Source organism: Xenopus laevis, chromosome 8L (assembly GCF_017654675.1).
Source record: "Xenopus laevis strain J_2021 chromosome 8L, Xenopus_laevis_v10.1, whole genome shotgun sequence".
NCBI lineage: Eukaryota > Metazoa > Chordata > Amphibia > Anura > Pipidae > Xenopus > Xenopus laevis.
The window spans coordinates 60,459,765-60,479,267 of NC_054385.1; the positions used below are offsets into that span (position 1 = coordinate 60,459,765).

General features: G+C 36.3%; 1 protein-coding gene across 1 annotated transcript; it reads left to right on the forward strand.

The window, feature by feature from the left end:
* The first annotated feature begins 769 nt into the window (after positions 1 to 769).
* phf6.L (PHD finger protein 6 L homeolog) lies at positions 770 to 17,534 on the forward strand. The gene is given in 10 exon segments (NM_001094766.1): positions 770 to 861; positions 2,234 to 2,398; positions 5,136 to 5,237; positions 9,066 to 9,199; positions 10,119 to 10,162; positions 11,622 to 11,788; positions 13,998 to 14,141; positions 14,778 to 14,882; positions 15,615 to 15,748; positions 16,751 to 17,534. Coding segments are annotated over 9 exon segments (1,101 nt in total). The 5' UTR covers positions 770 to 861; positions 2,234 to 2,257; the 3' UTR covers positions 16,881 to 17,534.
* The last annotated feature ends 1,969 nt before the right edge of the window (positions 17,535 to 19,503 follow it).

The following is a 19,503-nucleotide window of genomic DNA, read 5'->3' on the forward strand; positions in this document are numbered from 1 at the left end:
CAAAGTTTCTCACTTAATTGGCTTTTATCAGAGAGCCCAGAACAGCTAACAGGTGCAAATAAGATACTTTGTAACAATTTTGAGACACAAAAACACAGTTTAGATAAGGAGAAATATTTTCAAACTTTCATAACCTGCTAAATTTTGTAAAACAAACATGGTAATTAGGGGGTGTGGCCACAGAAAGGGTGTAGCCAAAAATTGCTGCGCTACGTGCGGAACAAAATTTTTTGTACCTCTTTTTACTTCCAAAATGTTGGGAGGTATGGAGAACTCATACTAGCTGAATGTCTGTTTATGATTAACAGCTGCTGTTGTCTAACGCCTGTTCCAGCAGCACCAATGCCCTTTAGGGGCCCCAGACCTTACTGCTGGGGAACTAACAAAGAACACTTCACAGTTAGAAGGACCAAAGGAGATGAGTAAAATGGTCAAGTTCACGAATTGTCTTCGGTGTCTCCTAAATTAACCCTAAATCATAAAAAATATGCCCCTTGCACAAAGTACTGACATTCTGATACTCTGAGCCGAAGGTACAAATGAGTTCCGATGAAATATTAGGAGCTAAGGTTTTGGTGGCCACCAGTAAGACTACCAACCAGAACAAATAAAAAAAAACTGTTGTTTTTTTTTTTTTATATTATCTGAAAAGAATTTCAGTTATGACCAATCCTACAGCGACTAACTAGAAACACAAAGTACGTCGTTCCGGTTTGTCACTCCCATAGGCGGCTACGTGACGCGTCACTACGTTTACGTGTAGTCGCGACGCCACGGTCTCGCGTGATGAGACTTGTGACGTCGAGATTTCCTGTGAGACAGGAGCCAAGAAGCTTTGCTATCAACGGCGTTGCGGGACGTGTAAGTAGCGAGCCGGGACTGTCCTAAGACATTAGGAACTGTATGGCAGTGTGGTTATTGATTAGCAGTGATCGTGTCCTGCTGGTTACCAGTCCAGCACATCAGCTACCGTTACACAATAGGGATTTCATGTTTCTTTATCTGCAGGGTGTTTTTGTGAAGTAAAGAAGAATGAAACTGTAGGCAGATAGATAGATAGATAGATATTTATTACACAAACGGTACAGCTATTGATGGCCAGACTGTTTGCCTATTGGCACTAATAATGTCATGAAAGAACTGAGGCTGTGGCTGTAAGCAATACCTATTGCAGTGGCAGAACACTGACCTAATCCTCTAGGCAGAGGCTGTCACTCATTTTTGAATGCAGTGTTTCCTTTGTAGTTACTTAGCACTCAGCCTTCCACATCGTAGCACTGAGGCTCCCTGCTTTGGCTCATAACACTGAGGTGCAGGTGGTCATTGCTCATGTACATGGACAAATTTACAATAAAACATAAACATTTCTGAGGATTTTTTTCTTTAGAAGTCATTGCATTGTCACCGCCATCCATATTACTATTATTTCCTCTATATAAAGAGTCAAGTTATCTAACCAATTCTTTTTACACAGCCATACCTACAGTAATTCCACAAAGGTGACAGTGATAGTTAGTCTGTGCTGAAGGGACCAGTTTCCCATCGTTGGGCTCACAGTGATGCAAACCTTCCTTTCCCTTGTTTCATTGTGAAGTGATGGATTCTGGAACATACAAGTCCCTCCTGCGTTCTATAGAATTGCCACCCACTATGGAAAAATGGAGTGTCCTAGAATCCATCACATCACAATGGAACCAGATGAGGAAGGTGTTGAATTAATAAGCTCCTGTCAAGGAAAACCATCCTATGAGTTTTGTTTCCCAAAGTGAATTATTTGGTATTACCACCAGTCCTTGATGATTTAAGTTAAATGTTCATTTAAAATGTCATCTTCAATGTAGTAATTTCTAGTTTTACTTAAATATATTTGGACAACCACCACAATTGACTAGGGATGCACCGAATCCACTATTTGGGATTTGGCCGAATCCTTGGTGAAAGATTCGGCTGAATACTGAATCCGAATTTGCATGTGAAAAAGTGGGAAAAATTCTTGTTTTGTGCCGAAAAGTCACATTATTTCCCTACCCGCTGCTAATTTACATATGCAATTCAGATTCGGTTCGACCAGGCACAAGGATTCAGCCGAATCCTGCTGAAAAAGGCTGAATCCTGGACAAATCCCGAACCGAATCCTGGATTCGGTGCATCCCTACAGTTGACTGATTTTTTTTTTTAAGTAAATGTAAGTTGTAATAAGTTACTTACTTTACACCTGGCCTTGCTTCTGCAGCCCCTAGTACACTTGTCTATAACAATGTCTAGCTCCACTGGACAGAGAAAGGGCTCTTCACATCAGCAACACAAATGTGGATTCTGCAGATCTAACCGAGAAAAGGAATGTGGACATCTACTAATATCAAGCAACCAAAAGGTGGCAGCACATCACAGATGTATGGTTAGTATTGATTCCCGCCAATAAATGTCCTGCATGCATAGCCTTCCTGATTTTTTTTAAAATACTTTATTTACTTTTTTGAGGCTCTTGAGCCCAGAAGTTGAGACCTGAGACTAAATTGTAGTTTAAAGATGTATAATGAAATTATCAGATTACCATGCATAGCAATAAGAACAGTTTTATATTTGGAGAGCAGAGCAAACCATTTACTAAAGCAGGGGTGCCTGTTGTAGCATCTGTCGAAAATAAATCAATTATCCTTGATTATCCTATAATAGCCCAACTGGATTAAATACAGTGTAAGCTTAATTTTATTCCATTGTAGACATGCACTACTTGCCTCTCTGTGCTAGAATGGGAGAACATATTTGTGTCCTGGGCCATATTTATAACAGTGCAAGGCATTGGGTCCTATACCCCAAGCTCATGCTGACAATATAGACTTCCAGCTAAATCTTCCCCAGCAAGCAGGCAAGATAATTTAAATATCTCCCGGACAAACATGAATGATTTACCACTCTTCTAAATCCATTGAAAAAAACAACTGTACACACAATTCAAGCCATGTCTCCATATCCAACGAAGAAAGGAGAAGTTACTGAATCTAATCATGGACAGAGTTGAAGGCTATAACTTTGTAAACTGATCATCCGGTGATGATTCCTCCTGATGATTCCTCCTGATAATTGAGACAACAAACAGAACTGAAGCCTTCTCAACAGGCCTGCACTAGAACTGAAAGTACATTCCATGGCTGGACAGCTTTCAGACAAATACCTCCAGTACTCGTATTTGATTAGGCTAGCACAAAAGATTTGATACCCACTGCTTAAACAATGACATCATGGCACCTCAAAGAGATTACTTATATTGTTACAATACAGAATGTGGAGGCATTGATCAGATACCGATCTTCACAGATTACAGTTTTTTGCTTTCTGAGGTTGTTGCTCAGAGATATAACCTGTCTCTACAACCTCTGCTGTATGTTTTTGATAGGCTAAAGCAGTGATCCCTAAGCAGTGGCTTGTGGGCAACACTGGTTAGAGCTAGATTCAGCAACAAAAAACAGGGTGGTAGGGATACTAGGAAGCAAACAAAAACCAAGGATGAACAAATGGAAAAAAGAATGAATGTTATTACAACACTATTTAATGCCCATGAAAATTATATAGTCTTTCTATGTCAATAATTGAAAGACTTTTAATACAATTTTGAAGATAAAAATTAACACATAATTTAGAGACTGAACATACTTATTGACAAATCTGCTCCCCAATGTTCCTCTGGCAAATCTAGAAATCAAAAGAATACATTGATTCCTAAGAAAATCTCCACAAGATGGCACTCACAGAGACATAATAATAGTTCTATTATTATTCTTCAAAATAAACAACAATGCAGGCTCCCAGGCAAACATCTGCTAGAGCCCACCAAGGCCAAACACTGCAACTTAAAGCTTGAAACTTACTTTGCTTCAGTCACTATTGTTAAAAGGTGCACATTTAAATCAATATAGGCAATCACACTTTCTCGTTTAAGAGGATGGCTGCTTTTTGATGAAATCACTTCTGAAGAAGCCTGTGAGAGGCATATCGCTGCTGCAGGATTCCATAGACAGTCACTATTTAGTGGGCTGATGGGGCCTCTGTATATTTGAAATTTCAAGGCCTATTTTGGATTCCAGTCTAGACCTGGCCCCATTAATAACAGATTTTAAAGGACAAGTCAAATTCACTGCGGGGTTCCAATGAGTTAAGCACCTCCCAGTCATTTTTATATAATGCTTCACTTTGGACCCTGGGCTGGCCCCTATAAGCTGAAATGTGCACCAGCCCCCAGGGTACAGTCTCTTCACCTTCATGCCTCCATCTCTGCCAGTGTCCCAGCATTCTTTCTAAAAAGTGGTGCCCACTCAGTGAATTCTACTTAATTTGTCCTTTTAATACAGTTGTGCAAGATGGACAAGATGACACTGACTCTATATTGGTGCAAATTTTTATTATACCTATATCTAATAAAAAGCTACTAGGATGTGGCAAATATCACCCAATTTCAAATAATGATATTCAAATATTGGGCAAAATATTAGCTATTCATTTTAAAATCTTTTATCAAGCAGCAAGGTGAAAGTCATGCAACTATATGTTTTTACTGCTTCAGTGGTCCTTATTTCTTAGTTTTACAGTTAAAGCTGCCTGCAGATATACAGCAGACTTTGTTGGGTAAAGTACTGTTGCTTTTGCAGATGCATTACATTTTATTTAAAATATTGATGCACAATAACATGACCAAAATAGAGAGATTTAGAATAGTACAGGCTGGCTGGAACTGTAAGGTACTGATGGCAGGTATTCAGTTAATAAAAAAAAATAGCATATTTTTAATTTTCCAACATGCCTTCTCCAACCCCACTGTGTCATTTTGGCAGTTACTCACTTAACACACTACATCAGTGGCAAGGGAGGCCTCAAAAATGGAAAGGGGATCTGGTCATGGTTTGCTGTAAACCAGAGCCTTGGTAGGTAGGGTGTCGCTACATGAGATGACTCCAAGCAGATTAGTATGCTAAAAGCATCCTTTAGGCACATTTTAATCAATGCTACCATTGTCTGAATTCTACTAATAATTGTTATGCCTTTCTCATCTGTAAAATTAGAACAAGCATACTTCAAACATGCTATATTTCAAGTGCAACAGTTGTGTTATCATTCCTGAATTGTTTTCTTTTATTTAGCTGTTTTCATCAGCACTGGTATCATCACAGTCTGACAGTGAGAATCTCGGGGGCTTTTCAATAGAAGATATCCAAAAGGAGCTTAAGAGAGGAAAAAAGCTGGTAAGATCCAGTGCATTCTGTATGCATCTTTATTTTTATTTATATAGCATTATTTGTGTATACACAGCTCTGTACACTAGAACAAGTCATTAATATTTATACAAAAATATAAATAAATACATTTAGATTCACAGTTAGATTTTGGGGGATCAGGGGGGTTCACACATACTTGTATGCACACAACACGCAGTTTGGCAAGTGTATATACACTTTTTTTTTTACCATTGCGAGTAGTGTATTTGCTCATCTCACAGTTCAATACCTTTTGAATTTTGGTTTGGTGATTATATTCCTTTATGGTGTTTTTATAAGCCATTTTATTGCATTTCCAGTTCTGTGTGCTGGTGTCCGTAAACCGTAATTAGCCAATCAAAACTATCCAGACTGAGTTTCTGACTGCAATACATTATGCCAAGAAAAAAAAAATTTAATGGTTTTATTTAACTGTAGTTATTTTGTTGCATCCTGCTTCATTCATGATTTCTTGTTTTTGCCCATAAACACTTTGGTGGTTCTTCTACACGCCATGTAAACATATTGGGCTTCATCAAGCATCGGGATCATCAGTAGACCACTGGTGTTTATTATTATGAAATGTGGGGCATATGATGGGATAAAATGCAAACCTAGAGATGATTTTCAAAAATGCCATTAAAAATAGCTACATTTAATGTAGCCTTGCAAATTGGTAGTTTGGAGCAGAAAGACACATTTACTTATTTTGGATTCCACAGAATATTTACTTTCTGAAAATATATGGTTTCCTGTGGTAAACCTACTGTTAAAGGATCTTTTGGTTTTGGAATCGACAGTGTAGCTCTTTCTGTGGTAGTGCTTTGGAAATTTGGTAGTGAGCTTATTTACAGCAGTCAGTGTCAGATATGAAAACTCGTATAAATGTTTTCATTTTGGTGCATCTACATACCACATAGTTTGGTAATTTATATTTTACACACATATAGAGGATGCTCATTTTATAGCAGCCCGAGGGTGAAGTTATGAAAATTCCTTTGCATTTTTTAATTTGGGGTTCTCTACATGCTATTTAGTTTGGAAAATCTATACATACCTGGCATCAAACTGTTCAGAAGACACAAATGAGCTTTCTAAATATGTATGGTTTTAGTGGTAAGCATGTTTTTTTTTTTTTTGCTTTACCCCACATGCTTTACCCCACATAAAATGCATTAAATATGTTGATTTATTCAGTTGCTGAAGTGACATCCACTAAGAGATAAGATAAGTGCAAGTTTTGAGGTGTTCTCAAACCACAAATTTTAGGAAAGCTTTGCAAATCCGTATTTTAAAGTAGAAAGACACGGTTACTCATTTTTAATTCACCCAATGTGTAATTTTTTAAAAATATATGGTTTTCTGGGGTCAATGTATTTTTTTGTAACTTTACATATCTGACATTCGCATGGATTAAATGTGTTGCTGAAGTGACCTCCAAGGATCATTTGTATGCACTTATTTGATTTTGAGGTCTGTACATGCCAGGTTCTTTTGTGATCCTATGCACATTGGGCATCAAACTGTTTGGCAGACCCCTTGCATTCATATTTAGGATGGTCTATTGTGGAGAAATGATGTGAAGATAAGATGCTGTAAAATGCTAGCTTAGAGGCGATTTTCTGATATTTCATCAAAACTGATAACAGTTGGAAAGCTTTGAGACATATTTTTTGTGGCTGTATTCCACATAAAATTTAGCAAATGTGTTGATTTTTAGTAGCAGAACTGACTGCCAATTTCTATGCACTGTTGTGATTTTGGGGTCTCTACATACCAGATACTTTGGTGATCCTGTGCATGCTAGGCATTAAACTGTTTATATTTAGGATGTTTTTTTCTTGGAACCTAATGATATGTGGGAGATACATAGTTGCAAACTGAAAGTTTTCTGGTGATTTTTCAGAATTTCCATAATTGTTATAAAAAAAAGCTTAGAAGTTTAATAATTAGAAGTAAAAAAATGTATTTACCAATTTGAGATTCAGCAGACCGTTTCCTAGGGTAAACCTACTGTTAAAGGGGATGTAAAGGCAAAAAAATAAAATCCCATTTTTACTTATCTCCGATAAACTGTAATTAAAAAATGTCCACTGTTTTTATAAGAAACCTGACTGTATGCAGTGAGTTTCTCCCTTCATTTACTTGCTCTGACTGCTGAGGATAGGAAACTTCAGACGGTCCCTAACTGCTCTGCAGGGAAACGATCATACATTCAAATGACAGGGGGGAGGGACTTACCAGAACTCAAGCAGCTTTGTTTGTTTCCTTGTAGAACAGCCAGTGATCATGTAGAGATTCATATCTGCAGCAGTCAGATAAAGTAAATGAAGGGGGAATTTCACTGCATACAGTCAGGTTTCTTATAAAAACTGTACAATCTTTTAATTGAAGTATATTGGGGATAGGTTTGTTTTAGGTTAATAAAGTAAAAATTGTATTTTGTTTTTGCCTTGACATCCTCTTTAATGTTTCCAACTCCAGCTGCAGGGAGAAAGATCAGGGAGCCAGATTTAAACAGATAAACTGGGATTCGATTTGGAGGATTATTATGCTGCAGCCACTGCTTCTGGAGAGTTGGCGAAAGTTTGTATTAAACAATACAAAAACTCTAAATTAGATTACATGAACACACAGGACCCAGTGCAGTCTGCATATTCTGATTATTAATCAGTCTTGCTGTATCTGCTTCTATTGCAGATATTATTTGACATGTGCTGATTTTGAATTTATGTCAATCCCTAAGCAGCAGCCCAGACCATATGTGCATAGTCTTGGTTTTGCAAAGATGCTTAACAAAGTTACAAGATGGACAACTTTCAAAGCATAAATCATTTGTTTAATTAGGCTTCTGGTGCAGAAAGTTCATGTTTATTCTATGTTTATGCATTATTCTATTTTAGACTTTAGTTTCCCTTTAAAGGATTTTTTGGCTTTGGAATCTAAAGTGGTGATATCTGCGGTGGTGCTTTGAAAATTTGGTAGTGTACTTCTATGAGTTATTGATCTATAGAAGTCGGAACTCTCCATAAAACGACACATATCTTATATTGCCATGTTCTAGAAACACGGGGCTTATCAAATTGGTTGGATGTTCGTGCATAAAATAAAATATTTTTCTAGTATATATCTCTATATTGTAAAAACAGCAAATGTTTTTTCTGCTATGTAGAACTTCTGAATCTTTTCCCAGAAGTGGAAATGCAGACAATTTCAGGCACATTTATAAAGCTCAGGTTGTACTAAAAAGAATGTGTATTTTTCCTAAGTAAACTAGGTGACCTAAATAAAAGTAAAAATGTCTGGCATTGAGTGCAAATAAATTGCAAAATTCTGCTGACAATTAAAGGGTATCTGCACCAGAAACCTATGTAAACATGATTTATACAAAATGAATTTGTTAATGTAATTGCTATTAAAAGCCAAAAGCCCATACATTTGGGAGGGTTTTTTTTCAGATGATCAAATTGGCTAGAATTCAGTTCTACACAAAATGAATGAATTTTGTTTTAAGCAAATGGTACACAGGGTGATTTCAAGTCAAGTCAGGTGGTTGACACGTGGAAATCTGAACTACCACCTTTAAGCAACAATATAGAGAGTGATTTCAGTATTATGGGTATCAAGATGCTAGAAATATCTCTGAGATGCCCCTACTACAATATTAAGCAGAAACTTTTTTCACCTCTATTTTTTTTATGAGGTCAGAAGTTCTTGGAAAGCTTGAAGGAAGCCTATGGCCCTACTGGAGATTGGTATAGCTAAGCTAAGCTATTGCACTTTGTTTTATTTCAAATTACTATTTGTTTTCTGTAGATGTGCTCACTTTGTCACTGCCCAGGAGCCACAATTGGGTGTGATGTTAAATCCTGCCATAGAAGCTACCATTACCACTGTGCCCTGCGTGATAAAGCTCATATTCAGGAAAATCCATCACAGGGAATGTATACGTAAGTAAATTCTTTTCAATCTCTACAGACAGAGCTAGATTCATAGTGACAGGCTCTTTAAAGTCAGTGTGCTTTACAAGGGTTTCTAAAGGAATGATATATATGACCTTTATTTTTTGGTCCAAATAAATCGATGTTTCCTTTGGTATATTTGTCATAAACCTATCCCTAGGTACTGGATAGTAGCTTTATTTTAGACAAGTACAATTATTATACATGTTTCAGCACAGCTGTGACCCCACAAACATTTGACCTACTTACCGGAATGCCTAGGTCCTGAGGTGTTTAGGATAACAGACATTTTTGTAAAGTGGAACAATTTACGGCCAAAAAGATCATCAATACAACATAATAGGATTTTAGTTCTTCACTTGGCACTGCATAGTATTGCTATGGCCAAAGCTCTGTCAAGGGTGGCATCCATAAGAGTGTCTATTAGTTTTGCTGTTGGTACTAACGTGAGTGCCCCTTCAGACAAGTGTACCACAGGTTTAACATTATATATTTTTTGCTCCCTGGTACCATTTTGAGCTGGTCTTGCAGTGTACCCATGACTAACATTGGCACCCTGTAGGTGATACAGGTATGAGATCCAATATCTGGAAAATATAGAAAAAATATAGAAAGCTCAGAATTATTTGAAGCCCATCGCTCATAGACTCCATTTTAATTAAATCAGTCACAATTTGAAAAATAATTTTCTTTTTCTCTGTAATAATAAAACAGTAGCTTTTGTACGCAGTCCTAACTAAGATATATTTAATCCTTATTGAAGTCAAATCAATCTTATGGAGTTTATTTAATGTTTAAATGATTTTTAGCAGACTTAAGGTGTGGTGTTCCAGTAGATTGCATTTTTACCCTGTTATTCCTGTTTTAATGAGTAACCAAGTAAAGTGAGTAAAATTTCCTGTTGCAGGATTTTTTGCAGAAAGCATAAGGAACAGGTGCGGAATTCAGACGGTGAGTTTTTTTTTTAATCTCCCAAATGACTCTTGGGCATTAAATAGAATATCAAATATAATAATATCAAATATATTTCTGTATTAACTCTTGTGTGGTGTAGATCTGTGTAAACCTCAAAAGTAACTCAATGCTGCAAGTCATATAAATTGTCATATATCCTATCAGATGAGGAAGGAACTCTTTGCATTTCCCCTTTCTTTTCTAGATACAACAGAGGAAGTTAGATGTTTTAAGTTATAAGATTTATTTAGAAGCTGTAATTTATGGGATGTTCCAATCACACCAAATTCTCAGAACTTAATACAAAAAAAACACCTTTTAGCTTAAGGTGCTAGTTGAAGATGATTCTCTAGTTTGAATGAAAAATATACTCCACTTAAACTCCAGTTTCACCTTTTGTTCCCCTTTTGAGTTATAGTAGCACACATGTCCAATTTTTGTAATTTTGCAAAATCTGCTAATTTCTTCAAATGTTATTTTGTAGTTTGTCAAACACCCCTCCACAACTACCTTAATAAGGGTCCTGTAGAGTCTAGCGGTAAATCAATAAGCTCCCTAACATCTTGGTCATATCCTATAACATATTAAAGGAAAACTATAGCCCCCCAAACAATGTAGATCTCTATAAAAATAGTTTGCATAAAACAGCTCATATGTAAAACCCTGCATCATGTAAATAAACCATTTTAATAATAATATTTTTTTTGTAGCATGTGCCATTGGGTAATCCTAAATAGAAAATTGCCATTTTAAGAAATAAGGGCCGCCCCCTGGGATCCTAGGATTCACGGTGCACACAAACAAACTAAACAAACCATACATGTTAGGTCACATGAGCCAATTAGCAGACGCCTTGCTTCCACACTTCTGCCTGTTACAGTTAGAGCTGAAGTATTTCTGGTCAGGTGATCTCTGAGGCAGCACACAGAGCATAACAAAATGGTGGTTCAAGGCAAGAGATTTAAAAGAGCAATATTTACTTAAATATATATATATACCAGCTTTGTAAGATTCTTTAATATGCCACTTAATTTGACATAAACTGTCTGTTGCTTAAGTATTAATTTTGGGGCTATAGTTTTCCTTTAAGTGGTGAAATACAAAGTTTTGCATTTTTAACCAACTGTTCTTACAATTTCAGCTTTGCATAAACTCTTTTATGCTGATTTGCGGACACAACCCTTCTTTGGTTATTCCCAGTGTGATAATCCTTTCACAAAAAACTACAAGTGGTATGGCGTTCGTGCCAAGCCATATGGTCTGGTGTAATCGGGTTTTGCAGCCAAACAAAAAGCAGTTTATAGAAAGTTTAAAGAAAGAACATACATATCTGCAGGAACATAGAATAGCATGTACCAATACAGTAGGAACCAATTGTACAATCTATATTGTGGATATTTACACACCAAGTACATCTAAAATAGTTTGTATGAGTTGCACCTTTTTTTTGTCTCAGATGAATTAGAAGGTAGTTTTACACGTAGAGGTTTGACTCCATCTCCTCAACGTGGCCGAGGAAGAGGGTCTAGAGGAAAATCACGGACATCAAATTCCAGAGGGCAGTCTGAGGAGAGCAGACTTTCATCCTCACATTGTACAGAAGAAACCGAAAGCAGCTCTAGTGTGAGTTATTGGCGTTAAATCATTTATTAGTCCTAGTTTTAGGGTGGTATTGTTGAATACATTTTTGTTTCTTTTTTATTTATTTTTCCATTTTTATCTCACACCAAATAAAATGAGGCAACAATACAATCATCATGATTTTAGAGAAACCCAGCATTTCCTTCTGTGGAAAATAGTTTTCCTTTTGAAAAACGGAATAGGTGTGCATACTTCTGCACTTAAACTGTCAGGCATTTTATACATGCCTAGTTGAGATTAAAATATACATCTGTTGACTATAAAGAAAAATGAGCATGCTTTCCTGTACTGTTGATGGGATACATTAAGCGCACTCATATAATCTATATATATTAATATGTTTATAGTTTTTCAGCACTCAACAGTTCACATGCATAACTTAAAGAATGTCACAACCTCAGTATGATTTAAAGGGAGACCATTTAAGGGTTCTCTTTGTTACTTCACACAATTCAGAAATATCCGTTCCTAAAATCCCTCAAAGCCTGCAAGACACATGTGCTAGCCAGCATGTAATTGGGTTTCTCAACCATACAAATCTTTTATAAATGTGTATTTTATTTTATAAAATAACCATGCAATCCCTTGCATCCACACCTGGTATTTGTAACATCAACGTTTCTTTATCCAGCCTGGGCAGTTGAGCTCAATTGGATAATCAAATTTGCCATCCTCTCCTCTGTAGACACAGTTCCGCCAACATGCCTTTCACCTTGATGAGGTGTCCTCAGGGTGTAGAAAGATCAGTCTTCTCATCTCATATAAAAATCCATAAAGGTCTGTACTTGCAGGTCTTGTGTAGAAACAATTAGGTCATTATAAATAGAATGCAAAGGACTATTGCATCACAGTCATGGCACAGTTTCATGACTGTAAGAACATGCCTCACATCAAATTTAAATTTAACAAAATCTGTTTGTTCTTTTGAAAAAATGGATTTCGTTGCAGGATTCTACTGGAGGAGCGCTCTTAGCTGATGCATTTTGCAAAAAAACCCCCAAAAAACAACACCTTTTCCTTTGACAGATTCCCTTTAAATATTACCTTTAGGGCTCTAGAACACAAAAAGATTTCTGCATTTGTATTGCTGCTTTTATAAGAAGCCCATAGAGGGAGTGCCAGATTCCCCTTTATTGACTTCAGTACCAGTCATCTGAAAGTACTATTGGCAGGTGCTTGCAAAAGTGCTTGGGCTTAAACTATTTGCCTTTTTACCAGCCTGCATAGGAAAATGTTCTCTTTAAATAACTTGGATGTGTGTTCTTATTTTTAAAGTTGTATCTTACTTTTAAGCTCTTTTGTAGTTCTCTTCTTTTCTGATTTCCAAACTTCTGTAATAAAAAGTTAAATATAAGCTAGGCGAAAACATACATGCTGCAGCACTCCTCTGAATCTTGTGAAAATTGTTTATTGTGCCAACAAACCAGGCTGGTTTGTTGGCACAATAAACACTTTTCACAAGAAGTGTTTGTTTTCGAGTTATATGTAGGTCCCTGGCAGTAGGACTAGCAGCTTGCACCCAATGCTACAACAAGCAGTCGGTATAGTAGAGCATTGCCTGCCATAAACAAGGCCTTTCAACCAGCTTGAAATTCAGAATAACTTTTCATAATGCTAATACGTGTAAATGATGCCAGAAGTCGATTTTAAAGGTTTGCCTTTAAATTAATTTTTAGTATGACGTAGAGGGATATTTGAAGACAATTTTGCATTTGATTTTCATTTCTTATTATTTGTGGTTTTTGAGTTATTTAACTTTTTATTCAGAAGCTCTCCAGTTTGCACTTTTGTTGCTAGAGTCCTATTACCCTACACACTATGCATTGATTTGAATAAGAGACTGGAGTATGACTAGGAGAGGGTCTGAATAGAAAGATGAGTAATAAAAAGTAGCAATAACAGTACATCTGTAGCCTTACAGAGCATTTATTTTTTAGATGGGGTCAGTGACCCCCATTTGAATGCAGGAGAGAGTCAGAAGAAGAAGGCAAATAATTCAAAACCTATAGAAAACAAACAAAGGCCAATTGTATAGTTACTTACAATTCGCATTCTATAACATACTAAAAGTTAACTTAAAAGGTGAACCATCCCTTTAAGGGTTACTTTTATATTAAAAAGAAAAGATTTCCTTTCTTGTTGAGCTAAATATTACATTGCAGTAAAAAAAAATTTAATATGTGTTTTCCAGAGAGATCGTTCTCCACACAGAAGCAGTCCCAGTGACACTAGACCTAAATGTGGTTTCTGTCACGCAGGAGATGAAGAAAATGAGACACGAGGCAAGCTCCATGTATTTAATGCAAAAAAGGCCGCGGCTCATTACAAATGCATGGTACATATTTATTTTTCAAATGAAAAGTCATAGAGTAGAAAAGTCTTAGTGTGCAAATGCTGCACCAGATTGTCTGCTTAATTGTTCTTAAGTCTGTTTCCCATTTTAACTAGTCAGCCATAAAACATTTTAAGGGAAAATATATCCCCCCTTTTTTTGTCAGCTCAGTCAGTTGGTGCATAAATATTTGCATTCAGGCTAATGCTGATTCCTCAGCAAAATGTTCAAACAAATCATGATGCTAGTTTGTGTAGTAAAAAAAAATAATTTTGAATTAGCATCTAAAATCCAGGATTCGGTTCGGGATTCGGCCATGATTTGGCCGTTTTCAGCAGGATTCGGCCGAATCCTTTTGTCCGGCCGAACCGAAACCAAATCCTAATTTGCATATGCAAATTAGGGGCGGGGAGGGAAATCATGTGACTTTTTGTCACAAAACAAGGAAGTAAAAATGTTTTTCCCCTTCCGAACATTAATTTGCATATTCAAATTAGGATTCGGTTCAGTATTCGGCCGAATCTTTCATGATGGATTCAGGGGTTCGGCCGAATCCAAAATAGTGGATTCGGTGCATCCCTAATGTCAACTTAAAGATGGCGATCGCTTACTGAAAGAGACTTTCATTTCTTTATACAGCTTTTCTCCTCTGGCACAGTACAGCTCACCACAACATCAAGAGCAGAATTTGGAGACTTTGATATCAAAACTGTGATCCAAGAGATGAAACGTGGGAAGAGAATGGTATTTTTCCAGGTTTTGTTTTTTGAATTGATGTGTAGTATTTTGTGAAGGCAATGTCTTAAAGGAGAACTAAACCCCCTTGCTAATTAAAACCCCTACCCTCCATAGTCCCCCCCCCCCACAGGTGTTAACATAAGTAAATGCCCCATAGCTGGTAATTACCCCTCATTGCAGAGTTACCTCCAAAACAGGGTATAAGGATTATGATTTAAGGTGTTATTACTATTATTGAGGATCATTTCATTAAATATAACTACAGGTATGGAATCTCGTATAAGGAAACTCATTATCCAGAAAGCTGTGTATAACAAGAAAGCCATCTCTCATAGTCTTGCTCTCAGTATTAATACAACAATACCTTGTAGTTGATCCTAGCTGAACAGCATAAATGCATATTTGTGGCAAAACCATGTGGTTATGTTTATTTGATCCTCCACACTGCGGTCTTTATCTCTGTGCACACCTGCCTCCTTCTGCATTATTTTTGTCCATTCTTCCTCATTCTATCATCTTTGTTCCATTGCTGCCTCATTTCCAACAATCCCTACTCGCTGGGCCTCCACCCTGTTCCAGCCCCAGTATTTGTCTTCTGTGCTCTCTTTGCCTGCCATTTCTATAAACAGACATCATCTAGCAGTCTAACGGATAGTGCTTTCATTTTCAAGTCTGTGGGCAAGGAGAGGATACCTTATAAATTGTACGATAAATCAGATTATATTTTTCTTTCTACAGAAGTGTACACTTTGTGGCCTACTAGGTGCAACAATCGGCTGTGAAATTAAGGCCTGTGTGAAGACATATCACTATCATTGTGGGGTGGAAGACAAGGCTAAATATATTGAAAACATGTCACGGGGAATTTATAAGTAAGCATTGATGATGTTGAATTATTTTATTGTTTTTCTCTGAAACTTGCTCAAGGAATTACCAGTAACTTGATTCCTTATCTGTGAAAGACAGTAGTTTGTCTCCCAACGATCTGATGTGGGTTGAAGGAGTCCATATTTTACCTATTTATTGAATATAAGAGCACAAATTCTCTGTTGCAAGATTGTTCTACAGCCCACCCCTTCAGCATTTCACACAGCACAAGGCAAAAGCACCATTCCCTAAATATGTAACATGACAGACAATTCATTTCATACTTGCATACATACAGTACCGTAACTTGGAGCACAGCAGCTTTTGATTTCTAAGTCTTTCCAACATGGACAGGCCTTGAAGGTCACCCCAAGCTTTCTTAAGAGGGTTGTTCACCTTCCAACACTTTTTTTCAGTTCAGTTGGTTTCAGATTGTTCACCAGAAATAAAGCCTTTTTTCAATTACTTTCTATTTTCTATGTGTGACTGTTTTTCTAATGGTGAAGTGCAAGTCTAATTTATCACCTTTCTAAAACTGCTCTGGGAGGGGGGTCGCCGACCTCTAAACTATTATAAATTGATGCGTTTTGTTGATACCTGCTAAGTAGAATCTCTGGGTTTAATCACAGGCAGCTGTTATAATTGATATAATAGTTGCTAATACTCCAGAGAAGCTGCTGAGAAATGTATCAACTAAATGTTGCAAATCTGCACCTGAATTACTGAGCTGCCAGACTGAAACACCAGAGACAGGAACCTTAATCTTTAATCCTAGATGTTGGAAAAATGGTAAAAAATGGAAAGCAATTGAAAATAGTCATTATTTCTGGAGAACAATATGAAAACAACTGAACTGAAGGTGAACAACCCTTTTAATATGAATTCATATAGTTACTTTATATATAATCAATATAAGTACTTTATGACTGATTTAAGAATTATACATGATTACAAAAGCCTTCCTGCAAAGCCCTACTTAATTTTTTTCATGTTTTTGTGTTTGCCAGACTTTATTGTAAAAATCACAGTGGAAACGATGAAAGAGATGAAGAGGACGAGGAACGTGAAATCAGAAGCAAGAGCAATGCAACAGTAGGGCACAATCAGAGCACTGTGCAGCAGCTCAATGGGAACTAAGGATCAAAGCTGTCATATAAGCCAGTGCCCAGTCTGCCAGTTGTGGGAATGCAGACACAGTTTCAATTTCCTAGATAAAAGTCATATATTTATCTAGGATTGTGAAAAGGACTGCGGGGAAATGGGAAATATGTATTTTTTTCACCAGTTAGTGAAAATGTGATAATCACAAAAAGGGCAGCGGTTGTTATCCTACATATGTCTTGGTTTGTACCCATTGGTTATTACTTTTTATGCTTTATGCATTTCACACGTTTTAAGCAGTTTAAAGCCAATGGAAAGGGTTAGACAGGCTGTCACACTGCTGTTTAAACTATGGCTGTGCTGCCAGTTGCTTACTGTTGACATAGCACAAGATAGCTATTTACTTTCTTTATTTAAAAACTGCCCAGCAACATGCTGCAAAATATTGCGAGGAAAGACTTTGGTGCGTAAAAAGTCTGTTTGGCCCCCACGCAGCTCAGTTTGTAAATGTATACAATGTGGGCTGTTACTAATGACCTTCATACACGTCAATATGTGTCTTTTGTTCTGCGGTAATGTACAGTTACCTTTATTACACAATATGAATACATGGTGTATCATTGCAAAGCGTTTGGCTGATTGCAAACTTTAATGTTCTAGTTTTAGGGAAAATAAATTCCAAAGTCTGGAGTTTGAATGATGTCTTTGGTGTTATTATTTAAAGGGGTATGTAAGCATGTGAAGCAGGTTGTTTTTGCACGTTGTGTGTGTTAGGGGAAATTGCCTTCATTCTCAACTGTAATCCTGATTGCTGACAGGTATCACTTGGTGAGTAAATTTGTCTTTTTTTTACCGTAATTATGGGATTTTGCCAAAACATTTTTCCTGACATTGCCCAATTTGGTTTATCCTATCATATTCTTTAAGATTCCTGGCTACATCACTCTACCACAGAATTTTCTTTTTTCTTAGACTTTGAGAACCAATTTTTCAGGACTGGAATGTTAAACACTCCACATTTAGCTCCAAAAACAACAACAAAACTACAATAAATGTTTATTTTTTATTTTTTCAACCATAACAAATATGGTTTCTCTCACCATAATGCCACAAATTTTATGTATTTAACAAGCATTTTATTCATAAAATAAATATAAATGTAATGCTTTGAAGTGTGAGCCCACTTTGCTGGCTCCTTTAGTAAATGAGATGTATACTGTGCTTAGTTTTTGTGACTTGACTTCTACACTGCCATTTTGCTTTGACAGCATACAATATTTAAACACTAGTATGCTACATTACAGGTAGAGAAATTGTTTTCTTACCATTACTTCATGAAATTGTTGTTGCTTCCAAACAGCTCCATGCGGGGTCTGAATCCCTGGGTTGGTGAACAGCAGGTTAGGGGCCTGCACATTACTGAATTGAATGTATTCAGATGTAGCAAAGCATAGCTAAAGCATGGCACACAAACAATCACATCCTAATGGATTGGTGTGCACATTTGTTGTGTCATTAAAGTCTGAATAGACTACTGACTTGTACAGCTGTGGACCATAATTGTAAATAGATCAACTGTTTATAGCTTACCTGATGAATAATTACTTGTCTTCAATGCATTTTTATTTCATGTGTTGTCATTTTTGTTTTAACATGACCAAAATAGCCATTTTGTAATAATGGTAGTTAACATTGAGCTCTGGAAATTATTGTAAATGGATTCCCAATTTTAGTATGTTTGTTGCCACTCCTGGCTCTGAATCGTGAACAATATGAAGTTTTCTTCCAGGTTTTTTTAAGTAACAGGCTTCTACTACCTTTTTTTCAGTATTCAGAACCAGCAGTGCAGTGGATATGAATATTAACAACTATGTAAATTGGGAAGTTGCCTACAATTTCTTTCATTATGTAAAAAAAAGTTTTTGGATGAAGATCCCCATTTAAGACATTGCATACTACATTGTGGCATCGGTAGATCATTTCAATTGCTTCTTAATGTTGCTCTTCATGGTCACTAAAAAGTTTTAGACAAGGATAGAGATATTATTTAATGAGACACAATGACCTTATTTGTCATTACTCTTTACAAATTTGAGTTGAATGAGACATATAATCAAATCTTTGCGTAATAAAAATTTTATGCAATGAAAAGACTTGAATGTATGTGTAATATGTTATCCAGAAAGCTCTGAAATTATGGAATGGCTGTCTCCCATAGACTCCATTTTATCCAAATAATCCAAATTTTTAAAAATGATTTCCTTTTTCTCTTTAATAATGAAACAATACCTTTTATATGATCAAAACCAAGAACCAGCCTATTGAGTGTATTTAATACATTTTTCTGAAATCCATAGTTCCCGAGCATTCTGGATAACAGGTCCCATACCTGTGTGTGTGTGTGTGTGTGTGTGTGTGTATATGTATATATATATATATATATATATATATATATATATATATATATATATATATATATATATATATATATATATATATATATATATATATATATTATATATATATATATTGTATAGATACACACACACAATGCATTGCATTCTGACAGTAAACAGTGAGAGAGAAGTAGTTATGTAATAAACCAGCACAGCGTTTTAAAATGTTGCCATAAATCCTTAACTCAATATAATTTATCATT